Source organism: Microcebus murinus, chromosome 9 (assembly GCF_040939455.1).
Source record: "Microcebus murinus isolate Inina chromosome 9, M.murinus_Inina_mat1.0, whole genome shotgun sequence".
Classification (NCBI taxonomy): domain Eukaryota; kingdom Metazoa; phylum Chordata; class Mammalia; order Primates; family Cheirogaleidae; genus Microcebus; species Microcebus murinus.
In genome coordinates, this window is record NC_134112.1 from 98,060,745 (window position 1) to 98,080,721 (window position 19,977).

Genomic DNA, 19,977 nt, shown 5'->3' on the forward strand with positions numbered 1-19,977 from the left:
CCTGTTCTGATGCGCCTAGAAGAGCAGGATGGTAAGTCATGTGCAAGTACTTGATTTGTTGTTATTTTAAGAGACGGTGTCTCTGCTGTGTCGCTCAGGCTGGAGTGCAGTGACTGCAGCCCCCAACTCCTGGCCTCCCGAGTAGCTGGGACTACAGGCGCTCCACCACGCTGGGCACGTGCATGTGCTTTGAAAAAACTCTCCAGTGCATTTTTGTTCACTTGTCCCCAAGAACCAGTGCTCTACACTATCTAGAGACCCCAGAACATCTAGAATCCTCCAGGAGTACCCTTAGGAAAATGGCCCGAGGTTAGCAGCTGATGCGTTACTATGGATACCCCGGGGCTGAGAGGACAGACTGGGCACACCCTCAGACGGTCACCCAGAGCCGGTGGAGAAAGGCAGTGTCCTTTTCTGCTCGGCCCTGCCCAGGAGTGGGGGCGGGCGAGCAGGTGATTCTCTCCAATCACAATTTCGAGAGGAGGTGGGCTGACAACGTTTTCTCCAATCGCAGCTTGCAACTAGATTGACGCGTCTTTCCACCAATCATCGCTGAGGGGCGAGGGGGTTGTCGGGATGCGGGCCGGAGCCAAAATGGAACCCATGGTGGGATGAGGGTGAAACTGCCGTTGCCGGCTGCTCCTGTTTTCCTATCCCAGCATGTTGGTGCATTTATTTCGGGTCGGGATTCGGGGCGGCCATGTCCCAGGCAGGCCTCTACTGCCCCTCCGCTTCCAGACATTTTCAGCGGTCAGGTAAAAAGGGACAAACCTACTCCGAGCGCGGGCCATTGACTGGCTGGCAGGTCATTGCCGGGCCTGCCGGGAGATGGAGTCCCCGCGTTCGCGCGAGGCCTGCTGGGAATTGTAGGCTAGCCCGGCCTGGGGTGGAATGTCACTCCCTGGGGAATTGGCCTCAATTATTTATAGCCATAGTCCCGGCGCCAGTAGGAGGCTCCGTGCGTCTACATCTGTGTGTCGGTCGAACGGAGGGGACTCTTGGGGTCAGTGACCATACCCAGTTCGCACTCCCCATCAGGGGGCGCCGTTCCCGGTCTCCGGCCCCCCTCTTGAAATTGATCTGGAGATTTGTACAAAAATTGTTACTAGTGTCCAGGGGCATCTAATATTGGTGGTGCTCCACAAGATTCAAAGTGAGCCGAACAAAAATGGTTTCTGCAGCTGGAGACATTCACCAGGGATAAAGAGTCAATGTACTAATTCGTACATGTGTGTTCTTGGCAAAACATTGTACACACGTTGGGAGAGGGAGAGAGGAGAGAGGGCGTGCCTGCAAACAAGGACCCTGGAACTACAACTGTAATGTAAATGCTATCTGAGAAGGAGCTGATTTCCTTCTAATCCTAGAGTGAATAACCCCAATGCCAAGCAGGCAGAAGATTCTCAAGGGGCAGCCGGATGAGGAGTTATGTGTCACAAACCCATCTGATTGACAGAGGGCAAGAGCTGGGGCCAGCTAGAGCTGGAAGTACTGGTGCTGGGAAGTAATCCTTCAGTTCTTGGCAATGACCAAGCCCTTTTTAGAGTCGTAGTTTGGAAAAGATGAGAGAAGCTGGAAAGTGGCCATGGTAAATTATTGAAAAGTTTGAAAAATGTGTTTAGGACAGAGTTAGGGTACTGATATTAAACCAGAGGGAAACCCAAGGAAAGACATCAGATAATATTAAAGTATATGTGTGTTCATTAGTTAGCGTTTTTCAATAGATCATGAAATGAAGCTAATGGATCAGTACCATTTAAATGTAAATGATCTCGGTGTGGTGGCTCATGCCTGTAATCATAGCACTTTGGGAGGCTGAGGTGGGAGGATCACTTGAGCCCAGGAGTTTGAGACCAGCCTGGGCAACCATAGTGAGACTTTTGTAGAGACAGCTGTACAAAAAATAAGATTAGCTGGGCATGATGGTGCACACCTTTAGTCCCAGCTACTCTGGAGGCTAAGGTGAGAGGATCACTTGAGCCCAGGAGTTTGAGGCTGCAGTGAACTATGGGTCTGCCACTACACTCCAGCCTGGGCAACAGAGCAAGACCCTATCTCTTTAAAAATAAACATATATTAAAAAATATTGGAATACATTTTTAAAATTTGGAAAATACTGTTTTGTGAAGCATTTCAACTTTGTGTGACATATATGTGTTTGTTATACTGGGTTGCAATGTAAAATGTATTTTTACTGTTGGCCACAGTGAGTCTAAATGTTTGCAAAATGCAGCAGCAGTCAGGTCAGATTATTCTGCATCTTTGATGTGGGTATGCCTGTGCTCAACAAACGTGAGCATTTGCTGAACATCTGTAATGTGCCAGAGCTCTGCTAAGTGGTGGGGATGTAAGATACAGCTTCCTACACGTCAGGAACTTACAGTCTAATGGGAAAATTGGGCAATTACCCAGGGCAGAAGGAGAGTGAGCTTCTCTGTCTGAAAGTTAGGATAGACATAAGAATGCAGTAGAAAACAAGACATAAAACCCGGGCAGGCGGAGTGAGGGGAGGAGGCATCACACAGAATTGGCAAGAAGCACAGGCCTTCTTGAAAGCACAGGAAGGGTGAGATGAAGTCTGCAGTTAGCAGGGTCTGAGGATGTGAAACACTGTGATGTTAAAGGAAAAAGCTCATACTCTTCTTTTTAAAAAGCCTTTTGCTATCACTAATTTCATCTGAATCTTTGAGCATCAGACCCTCTTGGTTGGAAGATTTCTGCTTCTAGTGGGCCTCCCTCCAGCCAGTCTTCTTGTCTACCTCGGGCCCACTCCCTTCTGCCAGGATCTTTTTTTTTTTTAAAGACATGGTCTTATTCTGTCACCCAGACTGGAGTGCACAATCATAGCTCACTGTAACCTGGAATTTCTGGGCTCAGGGGATCCTCCTGCCTCAGCCTCTGGAATAGCTGAGACTACAGGCATGCACTACCCTGCCCAGCTAATTTTTTGTAGAGACACAGTCTCCCTATGTTGCCCAGGCTGATGTTGAACTCCTGGGGTCAAATGATCTCTCAGTCTTGGCCTCCCAAGGTGTTGGGATTACAGGTACCACCCGGCTGCTATTATCCTTAAAATGCAAATCTTATTATGTCATACCTAGCCTAAAATCTTCTAAATCCAGGTGCTTTATAAAGACTGCAGGGCGTGGTGGCTCACGCCTATAATCCTCGCACTCTGGGAGACAGAGGCGGGAAGATCACTCAAGGTAGAAGTTCAAAACCAGCCTGAGCAAAACCCCATCTCTACTAAAAATAGAAATTAATTGGCCAACTAAAAGAAATAAATTAGCCAGGCATGGTGGCACATGCCTGTAGACCCAGCTACTTGGGAGGGCTGAGGCAGAAAGATTGCTTGAGCCCAGGAGTTTGAGGTTGATGTGAGGTAAGCTGACACCACAGCACTCTAGCTGGACAACAGAGTGAGACTCTGACTCAAAAAACTAAATAAATAAAAATAAAGACTGAAGTGAGTGCCCTTTCCCCTTCTCCCTGCTTGTATGCCAGACTTCAGCCATACTATTCTTGAAAGTTTTCTTTCCATAGATACTTTTCTCTCTTCCTGGAAGCCTCCCTCCTCCTCCCCCAGGCCCCAGGCCTCCTGGAAGGCCTTTACTAATTCCTGCAGAGGAGGAGGAAGAGCGCTTGTGCTCTCAGTGTGCCGACTGAGCAGAACTGCTTTGGCTGTCCTGTTCCCCTCCATCTTCCCTGTACTTCTGATCAGGGAACCTGTACACAGTACATTCAAAATGTCTTAAACAGTTGAATTTACATTACCATTTTTTAGATATGGTAACTGAAGGAAAGACAAGGTAATTAGCCTATCCAAGATGATAAGATAGGTTATTTGGGCCGGCTTGAGGCCTGTAATCCTAGCACAGTGGGAGGCCAAGGTGGGCGGATCGCTCAAGGTCAGGAGTTTGAAACCAGCCTGAGTAAGAGCGAGACCTTGTCTCTACTAAAAATAGAAAGAAATTAATTGGCCAACTGAAAATATATAGAAAAAATTAGCCAGGCTTGGTGGAGCATGCCTGTAGTCCCAACTACTCGGGAGACTGAGGCAGGAGGATTGCTTGAGCCCAGGAGTTTGAGGTTGCTGTGAGCTGGGCTGATGCCATGGCACTCTAGCCTGGGCAACAGAGTGAGACTCTGTTTAAAAAAAAAAAAAAAGATAGGTTATTTGAATTTCCGTTTTTCTCTGTTGTTTCCTCCAGCCAATGGAGAGGGTTATGTTGCCTTCTCCCTTCATGCATTGTCCCCACAGCACTCCAAGCCCAGGAGGGGAGGCAGGGTGATGGTGCATAATAGGTCAGAAGACTCAGGTCCAGCCCTGGCCCGGCCACCTGTACCCTCGGGTACGGCACACAGGCAGGACAGAATAAGCCTGGATGTTGGAGTCAGACAGCAGAGTTCCCCTCTTATCCCAGTTCTACTGTTTGGGGACAAATTGTTTCAACTCTGCCAGCTCCACATGGTGTTTTTCATCTGTCAGGTGAGAACAAAGCCATCTCCCTCCCAGGGAGGTGGGAGCTGGGTCTGCCTTGGTGTCTGCAGTGAGCAGGTGCAGTGCCAGGCACGGAAGGAACTCGCCCCTTCCTGACCTCTGTGCCTTGGTCACTGAGGCCTCCTGGCCCTTCTCTGTCTGGGGAGTGCTGTGGACCAGCGGCCATTGCTGGCTTGGAGGTCGGTGCCCCTGGAGGCTGAAAGGGCCTGCAGGCTGGCTGTGGCCTGAGAGACAGTGCAGGGGAAACACTTAAGGCTTGATTCCATGCTCAGCCTCCTTGTTCCTCAGTGACTTTGCATGTGTACGTTTGTCTTAGAAACTGAAGTTGCTTCAGATGGTCCCCGAGAAAGGCAGGGTCAAGGGCCTGAAAGAAGAGGAAATGCTGCTGTGCAGAGGCTCAGCCGGAGCGTGGTTGGCTTACTGGTCAGGTGGAGGACAGTCGGGTCCTGGAGCCATCAATGCCTTTCTCTCCGTACAGGTACTCTGATGGCGGCCACAGCTCCTTCCTCAAGGCCATGGCCCAGCTGCGGTCTCAGCTCCGGGCCCACCTCCCTCGAGCCCCCCCAGCTCCCAGCCGGAGCCCCTCTGCCTGGTGCTGGGTTGGGGGAGCCCTGCTGGGCCCTGTGCTGCTGAGTAAGCGTCCCCGCCTCTGCCTCGTGGCACTGTGTGAGGCAGAACAGGCCCCTCCCGCCTACTCCAGACCCCGTGTTACGGAGTCCCGCTTTAACTGGAAGCTCTTCTGGCAGTTTCTGCGTCCCCACCTGCTGGTCCTCGGAGTAGCCATCATGGTGAGGCTTTCCCCACCTCTCTATAGAGGGGACAGAGGACAGGGAAGGACCAAGGAAGGGGTCGGCAGAGGCTCTGAGCCAGAGGTGCACAGGGACAGCATTCCTGCCTCACTGTGTCTCAGACCTCCTAGAAGCAGCAAGGGCTAGCCCAAGGACCCAGAGTCTGAGGGATGCCAGGACAATCAGTACAAGGTGGCTGGATTTGAGGGGTGCCATGGCTGGAAGGTGGGGTTCCAGGACAACAGTGGCAGAGGAAGGGCCAAGGTCGCACTGGGTTGGAGAGGCCCCCTAAACATCTGTCCCCTCTGCCCTCCCGTTCCAGCTGGCCTTGGGTGCGGCACTGGTGAACGTACAGATTCCCCTGCTCCTGGGCCAGCTGGTAGAGATCGTGGCCAAGTACACAAGGGACCATGTGGGGAGCTTCATGGCTGAGTCCCGAAATCTCGGCACCCAACTGCTCATCCTCTATGGCATCCAGGTACAGCAGGGAGTGGGCTGGAGGCCACAGGAGCTGCCCTGGGGCATCCCTGAGTGCCCGGGCCTCTTTCTCAGGGACTGCTGACCTTCGGGTACCTGGTGCTGCTGTCCCACATCGGCGAGCGCATGGCTGTGGACATGCGGAGGGCCCTCTTCACCTCCCTGCTTCGGTACTGCCAGCCACAGGGTACAGAGTGGGGTGAATGATGGGCCCACAGGGGCCCAGCGGTGGGGCCTCATCCTGAAGTAACGTCTCCCTCTTCCTCCTCCCACCCACCTGCCTCCGTGTCCCACTGCCAGACAAGACATTGCTTTCTTTGATGCTAAAAAGACAGGGCAGCTGGTGAGCCGATTGACAACCGATGTGCAGGAGTTTAAGTCATCCTTCAAGCTCGTCATCTCCCAGGTCAGTGGCCCCAGTTCCCCCATACACACCCAGGCTCCCCCACGCACACTCACCAGGCCAGCCCTGCCCCAGCCCTGGGGTTGGGCCAAGACCTGGTGAGGGAACATGGAAGTTCATGGAAGAGAGGTGCTGAGGCAGTGTCCAAGGTCAGGGGGCGCTGCTTCTCCACTGCTCTGAAACTCTGTCTCCTCCACAAAGCCTTCCCAAGGACTTAGAGGAGAGCCTTTCCTGGCAAGAGCAAAATCACTTGGCCTGCCTTGTACCTGTACCCAGAGCACCTGGATCCCCGACGAGCATTGAGCATGCAAGATGGCTCTTTACTGAATACTGATGCTCTCCCCTTATCCACTCCCACCATCGCTGTGGCCACTGGGTTATGCCAGATCCCGGCCTATAGCAGTCACTGGGTGGTATCCTGTGCAGTGCTCTTTGTTCCATTTCTGAAACAGAAAGAGAAGTAGACTGGGATTTGTCTGGGACAAGGATGCCATGGTTCGTAGACATTCTCACTTGGCCCCTTTATACCTGCCGGTCGTACCCTAGCTGGTCAAGAAAGGGTTATGTTCTGTGACTGCCACTTGGCCTCCCGGGGGTCAGGTCTGTGGCCTTGGCCTTGTAAGTGCAGAGCTCTGGCCAGCTAACTCTTGGTAAAGTCCCCTGCATCATGGTTCTGATGCCAGATAGCCTCCTGCCTTCATTCCCACTCCCAGGGGCTACGAAGCTGCACCCAGGTGGCTGGCTGCCTGGTGTCCCTGTCCATGCTGTCCACACGCCTCACCCTGCTGCTGATGGTGGCCACACCTGCCCTGATGGGCGTTGGCACCCTGATGGGCTCAGGTCTCCGGAAATTGTCTCGCCAGTGTCAGGAGCAGGTACCAGCATTCCTGGCCATCCTTCTCCACCCCCACCTTCTCTCTGTCCACTCACCCTGTCACTCTTCCCCGTCTCCAACCTGGCTCCATGTTTCCTGGACTCCTCACAGGTCGCCAGGGCAACAGGCGTAGCAGATGAGGCCCTGGGCAACGTTCGGACTGTGCGAGCCTTCGCCATGGAGCACCGGGAGGAGGAGTGAGTCCCGGGAGGGGCGGGGTACACAGTGGAGCGACCTGCGCACCCTGCCCACCCTGCAGCCCATCCCGTGTCTCCTGAGCATGGCTGGCCTCTCTCACCAGGCGCTACGGGGCAGAGCTGGAGGAGTGCCGCTGCAGGGCAGAAGAGCTGGGCCGGGGCATCGCCTTGTTCCAAGGGCTCTCCAACATCGCCTTTAACTGTGAGTAAGCAAGTCTCGAGGGCGTCCAGGCTGGGGAGAGCGAAGACAGACGGGCTGCCAACTCACGCAGGCAAGGGCAGGGCATTGGGCCCACCTCCCAGCCAAGCCATGTGTGGAGTGCTACAGGGCCGCCGCTGGGGAAGCTGAGGAGCCGTGCCCACCCTACGCACTGGGGCTTGCCTGAATCCCCCAGTCAGCTGGTGGCGGGGCAGGGCTAGGACTCAGGCTCACACCTGGGCTGGGCTCTTTGCTCTGCCTTGTCCGCCCTCACCACATGTCCCCTCCCTCACAGGCATGGTCCTAGGCACCCTGTTTATTGGGGGCTCCCTTGTGGCCGGACAGCAACTCACAGGGGGAGACCTCATGTCCTTCCTGGTGGCCTCCCAGACGGTGCAGAGGTGAGTGGGGGCCATTCCCATCCCTATGGAGCACCCTGTCACCCTCAGAGCCCTGCTGGGTCAGGGGACGGGGGTGCCAGCCTGCTCTGGGGGGCCTGCTGCACAGCCCCAGGCCTGCCCAGCTGCCCCAGGGAAGCGCAGGGCTGGAGTGAGATTGCCCTTCAGCGCTCGTAACACCCCCAGCTACACTCAGGAATGCGATTGTTATCTTCAGCCTCCCAAAAGACTCTCAGAAGTTTCCTTGATAAGCTTTTTAAAAAAATTTTTTTAATTGTGGTAAAATACACACAATATAAAGTTTACCATCTTGACCATTTTGAAGTGTGCAGTTCGGTGGTGTTAAGCACGTTCACATCATCCTGCAGCCATCACCACCAACCATCTCCAGACCTCTTTTCACCTCGCAGAACTGGAACTGTCCCATCAGACACTAACTGCCCCCTCTCGCCTCCCCCCAGCCCCCACCACTCTCCTTTCTGTCTCTATGAATTTGACAACTCTAGGGACTTCCTACAAGTGGAATCTCACAGTATTTGTCCTTTTGTGACTGGATTTTATCACTGAGCACAGTGACCTCGAGGCTCCTCTGTGTCACAGCATGCGTCAGAATTGCCTTCCTTGTTAAGGCTGAATAACACTCCATGTGTGGCTAGACCGTCCTTGGCAAGCTTTTTGAGAGCTGCCTTCTCCCCGCTCCCTGCCCCTGACCACTTTCAGAGATGAGAGGCTGAGCGCCTGCCCCTGCCAGGCCCACCCCTGTAGCCTGTGCTTTTCATTAGTCTGAAACCACCCACCCAGCTGGGCCCCCTGCCCTACGGGGCGACCAGAACTTATGGCCTGGCTTTGTCACAGATGGCCCAAGGTGGGCCTCCCCTTCCCCCTTTCCAAGCTAAACACTAGCCGTTCCTACTGCTGCTTTTCCCTTTGCTTCCCCACCCACCAAGTGTATAGATGCATAAAACATAAATACACATTGTGATGCGTAATTAAAGCGTGAATACGCTGTAATAAATAATGAAAGAGTGAAGACCTGTTACCACCAACCATCTGAGGAAAATAGAGCACCACCCCTGCCCCCCATGTCCCTCCCCTGTGAGTCCCCCTGCCCCCCCCCCCCCCCCCCCCCCCCCCCCGTCCCGAGGCCACCGCTCCCGTTCTGAGGGCAGGTATCCGCGCCCTGCTTCCTGGTACACCCCTCTGGTACACCCCCGCGTGTGTGTCTGCTGTCTCCCACAGGCTGCCCCGCCACCAGGCTTATTGTCGCTTGTAGACTGAGGCTGACTGAGACATAGCAGGCAGGACAACTCCCATTCTCAGCGCCAAACCCAGCATGCCACCCGTTTCTGCCCCTGTGCTAACACCCTCAGCCCCGTTTCTGTTCGATGCTCCCTAATCTGAGGACGTTCAGGCCCTCTCTGGTCCTGGGCAGCCTCATCCCTCCCCCAGCCAGGGGCTGCTCCCAGGTGGCTGAGGGATTAAGACGCATTGCACAGTCAGTTACAGATTGAACTCCTTGTTCTACTACTTCCCCCCCCCCACTACTACACTTGACTAGCCTTAAAAAAAAAAAAAAAAAGACGCATTGCAGTAGGGATGAGGCTCAGGCGTCCCTTCTGCTGCCTGCCCCCCATGCTGACCTGGTTCCCGTGATCAGACCCAGCTTCGTCTCTCTGAGCAGGATAGTTGTCTTAGTCCCGAGGACCCATAAGAAACCCACTGGCTCCCTTAAGTGAAATCACCCCTCAGCCCTTCTTGGAGGCAGTGGCAGGACATCTCCCTGGGGGAGGCAGCTGCTCTGGCCAGCCCCGTCCCCTCCTCCGAGGACCCACTTCCTTTTTATGGCCTGAGTGCAGACGTTCCTTACCTCCCACTGTACTGCTCAGCTGTCTAACAGGATTACATTATGGCCGCCCTTGCCGGGGAGCTGGGCTGCGCTGTCTGCCTTGCCGGTTGCTCCTCCCGCAGCCATAGGCCCTTATCCTTTTGGGGGCCCCTCCAGCCATGCTCAGGTAGAGATTCTTCACTATCCGCCTGGGAGGAATTGGGTCTTATTGTATTAAAGAAGCTGGTGTGTTTCCTCCTGGGTTCTGCCAGTTAAGCCAAGGGGCCGTGCATCAGTGCTGGGGTCCAGCAGGGAGGAGGCCAAGTGAGGAAGGGGAGGTGGGGACCTGCCCCGAGAGACCACAGACAGGGCCAGGCAAGGCCCAGTGTGGCCCGAGACCTGCAGCCCATAGTCTTCCTGAGAGCAGGGTCCTCCCCCACCGATGAGTCACATGTGTGGGGGACTTCAGTTGTGTCCCAGCCCCTTTGCCAGGCCCCGATGGCTTCCAGCTGCCAATGGAGAGTGTCCCCTTCTCATCAACCGTGGCCTGCTAGATTGGCCGCCTGCTCACTGCCTGCCCACTCCTTGGCAAGTGTGATGGCACTGAGCCTGCCAGAGCCGTTTCCTTGTGGGTTCCAGGGCTGGAAGAAGTGAATCCTGCAGCTGACAGATTGCTGGGGAGTCAGTCTTTCCTCTTCTGAAAGAGAGGACCCGGCACACACGATGGCAGACACACTGTCACGGGTCAGCCAGGCCGGTCAGGGGCCAGTGACTAAGGAGCAGTTGACTCATCCTCCTCCCCAGCCTCACGGCAGCCGCCCAGCCCTGTCCCAGCCCTGCCGGGACGAAGGAGGCCACGCACTGTCTAGACAGATAAACGCCCCATCTCGTACACATATACACACCTGCAGGGCAGGCCCACGATAGAAGCTGTTTCACGGAATTGTCCCCAGAGTTCCCCTGTAGCCTAGTCAGTGTCTTTTGTTTTCTTCTTCCTCTGAAAGAATGTGACACCAGTTTTGAGAGCTGATCTCCCACTGTGGGCCACACAACCTCGATCTCTGTTGACAGCACACCTGCATCACCAGGGTGAAGCAGGGAGGTCACAGGGCCAGCTGGGGTCCCTTCCTGGTGGAACGACGTGGTCCCTGCACACAGTGAGCCGGCCTCGCCCTGCGGGCTACGGGCCAGGCCAGCATGGAGGACACCACTGAGGCCCTCTGCCTGCCTTCCATGTCCATCCCCTCTTGGAACACCACCCCTGCGTCCCAGACTAGGCTGACAGACAGTTGTCATCCTTGTCCAGCCAAGGAGGGAGCCAGGGCTCAGTGGTCTGGTGTCCCTAGATCCCAGGGCTCCCACAGTTCCTGCTCAGGAGCTGTCTCCGTGCTTGGCCGCAGGCCTCCTGTTTCCTTGCTGACCCCACCATGGCTTCCTCCCCCTGCTCCTGGCTCTTCTCGTCCCCACCTCTTCCAACCCTCTCTCCTTCTCCTCGCAGGTCCATGGCCAACCTCTCTGTCCTGTTTGGTCAGGTGAGTGGCAGCTGGGGGGCCTGAGTCCCATCAGTGGCCAGTGTCATGTGTGTGCTGCTGTGGGAACCAGGTGTGGGTGGGGGCAAGAGGGACAGGAGGACCCGGGCCCAGTCCCACAGCCCCCTCTGCTGTTGCATGGTGCTTAGGAGATGCTGCGGTGGCCCCCACCCAGCACCCAGGGGCTCCCGTCCCCAGGAGCCCCTGCTCCCACCTCGCCGCAGACTTTGGGTTTCCCCCGCAGGTGGTGCGAGGCCTCAGTGCTGGCGCCCGGGTCTTCGAGTACATGGCCCTGAGCCCCTGCATCCCGCTGTCTGGGGGCTCCTGCATCCCCAGGGAGCACCTACGGGGCTCCGTCACGTTTCAGAACGTCAGCTTCAGGTGAGCAGCACGGCGGGCCTAGGCCCCTCTGGGCCGAGGCTGGGGTAGCCAGTGGGGGAGGTCTGGCTTAATGCCCCTAGACAAGCACCCTGAGGAGGTCCCTGAGGAGGGAGCAGGAAGGACAACGGCCCAGAGCCTGGTCTGACGGCTCTCTCCTCCCAGTTACCCCTGCCGCCCCGGCTTCGAGGTGCTCAGAGACTTCACCCTGACGCTGCCCCCTGGCAAGATTGTGGCTCTCGTGGGCCAGTCTGGGGGAGGTAAGGGGAGCCACCACCCTCTGTCCACCCTCCGACTCTTCCTCTGGCATCAGCGGAAGAGTCCCGGCCCTCCTTGGGGGTCTCCCTCCTCTGCCACAAGGGACCCCGTCTGCCGGGGCAGTCTCCAGAAGCCCTTACCTCCCTCACGCACAACTGCAATTCCCCAGGAAAGACAACAGTCGCTTCCCTGCTGGAGCGCTTCTACGACCCCACGGCGGGCATGGTGACACTGGACGGGCAGGACCTGCGCACCCTCGACCCCTCCTGGCTCCGGGGCCAGGTCATCGGCTTCATCAGCCAGGTGTGGGGCCACATGGGGCTGCCCTCAGCTCCCCACCCCCGTCCTTCCCTGGTCCTCTCAGCCCTCGGGTGCCTTTCTTCCCTCCCCACCCTAGTCAGGAGGCCCCTGGCCTTCCTCACATGTCCCCCGCTGTCGTCTGGGTCTGAGGTACCCTTGTCTTGGGGGCACCTGCAGCTGTGCCTTTGTCAGGGCGGGAACGCTTTGTTCCCCATTTGAAGCAGTGTGTGCAGGTGGGGGTGTTGGGATCCCTGGGATCTCTGCGAAGCCTGTAGCGTCCAGGTCTAGAGAAGCCCATGGTGGGGTTGCTGGGGCTGCAGGTGGCCGCCGTCCACCCACTAAGCGGGGACTCACAGCCCAGCCTGGAGCACTGAGCCTCCGGCCACGTTCCCTCTGCTTGAAGTGCATGGCGTGGCACCCAGCGACAGGGCACTCTGCCCCGTGGGCCCGTGGGGGCAGCTGCCCAGGAGCCACAGAGAGCCCAAGTGCGAGGCCCTCCTCCCTCCCTCTACTCAGCTGGCTTTGCTCTCCCAGCCCTTCCCCCACCCTCCCAGCCAGGGATTCTAGGCCCCTTTAAGGGGCCACTCTGTGCCCTTACTTGACCTCTGACTTTGAACTTCTGATTCTCCAAGGGATCCTAATCTGGTCTAGCCAAGGTAGACTCTCCTGATGCGCGTGGCAGCCCCTCACGGTTCTGGGGCAGAGTCAGAATGTTTCTGTGGATGCCATCCCCATCCCCCCATCCCCCAGGAGCCAGTGCTGTTTGGAACGACCATCATGGAGAACATCCGTTTTGGGAAGCTAGAAGCTTCCGATGAAGAGGTATATGCAGCTGCACGGGAAGCCAATGCCCACGAGTTCATCTGCAGCTTCCCTGAGGGCTATAACACCATCGTCGGTGAGTTCCAGGGACAGGAATCCCTCTTGCTGTAACCCTAGCACTCTGGGAGGCCCAGGAGGGCAGATCACTCAAGGTCAGGAGTTCGAAACCAGCCTGAGCAAGAGCGAGACCCCGTCTCTACTACAAATGGAAAGAAATTAATTGGCCAACTAAAAATATATATAGAAAAAATTAGCTGGGCATGGTGGTACATGCGTGTAGTCCCGGCTACTCGGGAGGCTGAGGCAGAAGAACTGCTTGAGCCCAGGAGTTTGAGGTTGCTGTGAGCCAGGCTGATGTCACGGCACTCTAACCTGGGCAACAGAGTGAGACTCTGTCTCAAAAAAAAAAAAAAAAAATAGAATCCGGCTTGGGTCTGCAGGGCCCCATGGCAGTAAGACTGGGAGACAGGATTCCACTTGGACGGTGAAGGGTTTGGTGGGACTAGGGGAGCAGGGACAACCAGGAAGAGAGACAGTCAATGTGTCAGGGACGCCCAGAACCGTAGCCAGGGGGACAGGGCAGTCCAGCCCCATGGGGTTCAGGCACAACATACCGAGCTGGCTGCAGAGACAGGAAGGGTTCTAGAGGAGTTAGAGAATACGACAGGATTTGGGAGGCCAAGGCAGGAGGATCACTTGAGCCCAGGAGTTTGAGGCTGCAATAAGCTGTGATGACGATACTGCAGGCCAGACAACAGAACACAACCCTGTCTTAAAAAAAAAAGAATATGACAGGACCCTGGCCATATTTGGAATCTTCACAGAGCCCAACAGGGGCCACCACTTCTCAAGACCAAATGGGGAGTTAACTCCTTGTAACTGTTTGCCCTCTCCTGGCCCCTGTTTCTTTCCTGTCCTTTTCTGCTGTGACATGTCTCTCCTCTCGTTATAATGGGGTGATTGAGCTGAGCAGGTCCCTCTCCTGACTTCCCAGGAGAGGACTTCGGTGGTCCTGCCACGCTGGAGCGTGCAGTATCACACTGTAACGTGTTCCCAGTGCAGCTTGTAGCTTTGCGTGTTTATCTCATGGGGCTTCTTTTCTCAGCTGCTGGGGTATGATTATGGTGCAGTGTCTCGGCACTGCTGCAGACTGTCCCAGCACATCGCAGGATGCGGAACTATCTGGGCTTCTCAACTCCGTTCAGTCTGACGGGGCTCCAGCCTTCCGGGTTGTGGCGCTGCTGTCTGTAGCCCGCCCTCCACGGTCTGCGTTACTGCTCCACCGTGTTCCACACGGCTCATGCTCCACGTGTCCTGGTGTGGCACTGCCCTGTGTCTCTCTGGGGTGGCACTTTCCTTCCACCTCTCATCCTAGGACACTCTGTGCTCACTTTAGGCTTCTCAGGGCTGACCCCCAGCTGACCTGTGATACTGCCATCGCCTTGTTCTTCTCGTCTCCCAGGCCACCACTTCTCCTGTCCTCTGTGGGCTTTGAATCCCACTGCCCTGAGTCACCATACTCCAGGAGCCCACGTGTTGGTGCTGGATGTTCCCACAGCAGCAGAGACCTGGGGGCCAGGGAAGCAGCTAGAGCTGCAGGCACAGGGCAGGCAGTGTGTCGTCCTGGCTCTGAGGCCCTGCCATGGCTGAGGAGGGACATTTGGCACCTTCTCTGTGGTACTCTGAGGCCTGCTGTGTCGTTTGTGTGAATGCATACACTCATCTGCACAGGGATGGGGATTGGGGGGCTGAGAGGCATCACCCCACCCTCAGAGGGGCAGGGTGAATGTTCATAGTGTGGGGGACCCAGAGGCAGGGCACGTGTGCACAGTGCCAAGAGGGGCACTTAGAGGAGCCGGAAGAGAGTTCAGGAAGAATCCGTGCCCCTTTGTGGGCCACCCCCAAGTGCATAGCTGAGGGTTGATTCAAGCCCCTGCCCTGGGCCCTCTCTCCACAGGTGAGCGGGGCACCACCCTGTCTGGGGGCCAGAAGCAGCGCCTGGCCATCGCCCGTGCTCTCATCAAGCAGCCCACGGTGCTGATCCTGGACGAGGCCACCAGTGCACTGGATGCAGAGTCTGAGCGGGTCGTGCAGGAGGCCCTGGACCGGGCCAGCACAGGCCGCACAGTGCTGGTCATTGCCCACCGGCTCAGCACCGTCCGTGCAGCCCACTGCATTGTCGTCATGGCCAAGGGACGTGTCTGGGAGGTTAGTGTGGGCCTGGGAGACAGAGTCAGTGGGTTAGGGATGGCCTCAGCCATGGACGGCAGAATGGGTGCTCAGCTGAGCTGCATGAGGGTCTGGCCTGGCCTTGGGGCCATATTCTGAAAGCAGCATCCCACAGGATTCAAGAGTTCCTGCCTCTAGATAAGCCCTGGCTGCTCAGCACATCCGTCTCTCCCTCTGTCCCCTGGGATAGTATAATGCACCATTGGCTTCCCGGGCCAACAGGAAAAGTACTGAGAAAAGTGTATGGTGCGAGGTGGGGTGGGGCCCAGGCAGGGCTGGCTGCCCAGGGGCTGAGGTGCAGAGGAGGCAGTGCTAGGCACCCCGATCTAGGCACCCAGATTGGGGACCAGTCAGGTGCAGGCAACATGGGGGCTCATAGCCCCCAGCCAATCACTTAAGCCAAGACTGAGGGGCTTTTATGGGTTATGAGGTCCTGAGTTAGAGCCTTGGGCGCTATAACGGGGACACGAGGAGTCACATTCTTCCAAAATTCAGCTAAGTGGGCAGTGGCACTGACTAATAATGCAGCTGTGCCAGTGCCAGTTCCTTTCCCACTGGGCTTTGATTTCAGAGTGTCCCCAGAAAGGACACTGGCTTAAGTGACCATGAGCCCAATGACTGGTAAAGAAGTTCCACCCTCCTAGGGCTGTGAACGCCACACTGGGTAGAGCAACCATCCCTCCCTCCTGTCCCCCAGGCTGGGACCCATGAAGAGCTCCTGAGGAAGGGCGGGCTGTACGCAGAGCTCATCCGGAGCCAGGTCCTGGAGGGGCCGCTGGCATCCCCACCTCCCAAGAAGCCTGAAGGCCCCGGGAACCACCAGCACAAGTCCTGAGAGGCGTCCTCCGAGGTCTCTGCCAAGCATCAGAGCCAGGGCCGGGCTCAGCTGGGGCAGCTCACTGGGGACTGAGCTGCCAGGAGGGCCAGTGTGCTGTGTGACAGTCGCTGCTGCTCCCCTACTCACAATAAAACCAGCACTCAGGAGGCCGGGAGCCCTCCCACCGGCTCCCCAGTCCCAACAGGCTGCCTCCTCCTCCCAGAGTCATTGGGCTGCACGTGGGCGTGGGCGGAGGTAGGAGGAGGAGGTAGGAGGAGGCAGAGTCCCAAGGCCCCTGCACTCTGTTCTCCCTTTGCTCAGACATTCCCCCCCCCTCCGCCCCAGCCCGGCTCAGAATCTGCAGCCAGGTTCCTGCTCAGCCTAACAGCCTCAGTGGTCCAGGGCCCCAGCTGCAGAGAACTTTACAAAATCAGGGCCTGGGTGGGCCTGGGAATCCAGACTTAGGCTCCTCCCACATCCTGGATAGGACCTCACTGCCCTAGACTGGGGACTGACCCCCAAATCCCTCTTCCCCACCACCCCTTGGGGCTGGAAGAAGGAGCCTAGCCCTTGGCCCACTCTGGAACCCATACTCCCATCCTCCAAGCAACCTCCCTTTCTCCTCCCAGCTCTATTAACACAGTCCTGATTTCCAGATTTCGCCTCCCCACCCCATGCCCAAGAGGACAGATGCCTAACACGGCCCGGCCCTTGGGTCAGGGTAGGAGGGGCAGGGTGTGGGGTGGCCTGGGAGAAGCACCTCGCCTGCCTGGCTGTCTGCTGCTGGCCTCCCCTCTCAGTCCCCCAGAACACCGGCCCTCAAGGGGACAGAGGAGGGGCCAGGTGCACACCTAGGACTCTCAGCTGCCGGGCCATAGTACTAACAAGTCCAAACCCAGCAAAGAGTAGTTAGTGCAAAATACAATGTCACTGAGAGACCAGCCTCCCCAGAGTGGTCTGGGAGGCTCACCTTGAAAGGGAGGTGCAGACAGCCTGAGTGGCGCGTGCATGGAGCCCCAGAGATGTGAGCAAGGCAGGGCTGGGCTCCAGCCCGCTTCTGGAGGTCTGGAAACCATGCAAGGAGGGCCTTGGGTTGAACTGGTGCCCCAGGGCCGAGAAGCAGTCAAGACCTCATGTCCCTGTGCTGCTGCAGATGTGTCACCCTCTTCACCTACTCCCAGGGCCAGTGGCCTCTTGCCTTGGTGCTGCTGTCACTTTCCACTGGGATCCTTCTGCTGTACAGCCTGTGGGACTCCACAGAGCCCTGCTCCCTGGGGCAGGGGAAGTGGGGTTTCCTGCGGTATACCTTCAGTGCCAGCCCAGCATTTCGGATTTATCCTGTGGCAAAGAAGGGCAGGTGCCATCTTTCAGGGTTGGTGGCAGCAGCTGAAACAGCAACTGCTGCTGCGGGTAGGCCAACCTGGGACAGGCAGCAGTGGCTCAGGTGTAAGTGCAGGAGCTGGGGTGTGGCTCGAAGCCTCTGTGAGCACGGTTTGGGACCACGTGCTACTTTGGGGACAAGCCGCCCCAGGGCCACACCCGCCCCCATGATATCCTGCTTCCTGACTGATTAGAGGTTGCATAGAGCTTGGTGCTGGCTTCAGGTTGCATCGCCACCAAATCCCTGCCTAGCGCAGCCCAGCTCAGGGCCTCCGCTTCCTGACAAGCCCATGCTGCCCGCGTGGCCCAGGTTGTTTGCCCCACGCCTCCCCTGTGGGCCTCACTATTCAGCCTTGCACTGCCCAAGATGCCTTCTGACACCAGATTCTGGGTGTTTGCTTACATCTTCAGGGTGGCTTCTCGGAGTCCAGCCCTCCTCCTCCCTCCACCCACTAGGGAAGTGGTGACACCCCACGGCCAGTTGAGCTTGAAGAGCTGAGCTGTCTGCACTCGTTCCCTGGGTGACTTCACAGCCTGCCAGCTACAAGATGCCTGGCTGTGCTTGATCTAGAGAGCCTTTTAAGTGTTTAAATGGATAATCTACTGTAAAATATTTTGAAATCCCAGTGCTGTAGCCTTGGAAAGTTGTCACATCTGTACTATAAACCATGTTATTCATTCAGTCCTTCCAAACTATTTATTAACTAAGCACTTACCCTGTCCCACTGAGCCTACCGTGGGGAATGAGAGTGGCCCTGCCCCCATGAAGCTTGTGGTCCCTTCAGGAGGGCAGGCAATTATAGCTTTGTGTGTTCACATGTGGTTGGTGGAACGGTGTTTCTAGAACTCATGGCTAAAGCCCACCAAAATGAACTTGGCAGCCTCAAATGCTTTTTGGAAGAAGATGGAGTAGAAATAAATTTTGGTCAATAAGTAATGTAGGCCGGGCGCTGTGGCTCACGCCTGTAATCCTAGCTCTTGGGAGGCCGAGGCGGGTGGATTGCTCAAGGTCAGGAGTTCAAAACCAGCCTGAGCAAGAGCGAGACCCCGTCTCTACTATAAATAGAAAGAAATCAATTGGCCAACTGATATATATATAAAAAAATTAGCCGGGCATGGTGGCACATGCCTGTAGTCCCAGCTACCAGGGAGGCTGAGGCAGAAGGATAGCTCGAGCCCAGGAGTTTGAGGTTGCTGTGAGCTAGGCTGACGCCACGGCACTCACTCTAGCCTGGGCAACAAAGCGAGACTCTGTCTCAAAAAAAAAAAAAAAGTAATGTAGATGAGCCTGCTTTCTCTCAGGCCTAAAGGGAAGTGTCGCCCAGTTGCAAGATACATGGGGCTGATGAGCATTTGACCAAACGCAAAGCTTGACACTGACAAGGACCAGGCCCTGGCTCTCCTCCCTGCTGTGCTCCTGGGCTGGCCCCTGTGGCCCTGAGCCGGGCAGCAGCTCATCCCAAGGGCCATGGATCAGCAGGACACCCTAGTCCCACCTCAGGCCTGCTGACACTGACCTTGTGAACAGCAACTCTGCTTTCTGGAGTTCTCTGCCCTGGGCTCTGGGCGTCCTCCCCACCCCTAGCCCCAACCCATCGCCTCCGGATCATCAGAAGAGTCTTCAGGCAAATAACACACTGTGCTGGCCCTGCCCTCTCTAGGCCAGCTTTCAGACCATGCTGGTTCAAGGACACAGTGACTCCTTTAGAAAAGCCCTGAGCAGACCTGGCCGTGGTGGCTCACACCTATAATCCTAGCACTCTGGGAGGCCGAGGAGGGCGGGTCATTCAAGGTCAGGAGTTTGAAACCAGGCTGAGCAAGAGTGAGACCCCATCTCGACTATAAATAGAAAGATAGTAATTGGCCAACTAAAACTATACAGAAAAAATTAGCCAGGCATGGTGGCGCATGCCTGTAGTCCCAGCTACTCAGGAGCCTGAGGCAGAAGGATCGCTTGAGCCCAGGAGTTTGAGGTTGCTGTGAGCTACGCTGACGCCACAGCACTCTAACCCAGGGAACAGAGTGAGACTCTGTCTCAAAAAGAAAAGAAAAGAAAAGCCCTGTGCAAACAGGTACACTCCCATGTTGCTGGTGGGAGTACAAATTGGCATGAGTCCTGTAGGGGGAATTTGATGTCATCTACCATATTACCAACACAGTGACCTTTTAACATAGCACTTCTGTTTCTGGGAGCCCATATCTGTGCAGTGGGGTTGACAGCAATGTTGTAACAAAAGAGGTAGGAACCCCAGTGTTCATCAATAGGGGAACCATTAAATAAACTATCTGCATAACCAGGTGGCAGGCAGCTATTTAAAAGAATGAGAGCGTTTTCCTGGCCTGGATATCACATTGCGAGATGTGAAGTCCTAGGATGCCTGTGACGTACCTGGGAGGATGGCAGGTGGGGCACCCATGTTTCCCGGGGGTAGCAGGGGAGCCCACACACATCATGGTAGAGGCCAGCCTCCCCAATGGGAGGGCCTGCGTGTGAGGAGGTGAGGTCTCTTTAGGGAGAGAGAGACACTCAAGAAACAGCCAGGCCCTGGATGTGGGACCTGAAGAGGCCCCTGGCCATCCAGTGTAGGCTGGGACACTGGGG

General features: G+C 56.3%; 1 protein-coding gene across 3 annotated transcripts; it reads left to right on the forward strand.

Moving 5' to 3' along the window:
• The first annotated feature begins 576 nt into the window (after window positions 1-576).
• Window positions 577-18,312, forward strand: ABCB8 (ATP binding cassette subfamily B member 8). Of its 3 annotated transcripts, none has more exons than XM_012786164.2 (16): window positions 577-755; window positions 4,980-5,289; window positions 5,612-5,767; window positions 5,842-5,936; window positions 6,067-6,172; window positions 6,883-7,044; window positions 7,155-7,240; window positions 7,345-7,442; window positions 7,735-7,840; window positions 11,161-11,194; window positions 11,436-11,572; window positions 11,735-11,829; window positions 11,997-12,130; window positions 12,878-13,025; window positions 14,907-15,157; window positions 15,876-18,312. In XM_012786164.2, exons 1-16 carry the CDS (start codon window positions 661-663, stop codon window positions 16,011-16,013), a joined length of 2,151 nt encoding a protein of 716 aa, XP_012641618.2. In that variant the 5' UTR covers window positions 577-660; the 3' UTR covers window positions 16,014-18,312. The 3 variants fall into 3 exon arrangements, with proteins under 3 accessions (XP_012641618.2, XP_012641619.1, XP_075862846.1); XM_076006731.1 differs by lacking the exon at window positions 577-755 and adding an exon at window positions 4,058-4,489; XM_012786165.3 differs by lacking the exon at window positions 4,980-5,289.
• Window positions 18,313-19,977: the final 1,665 nt, after the last annotated feature.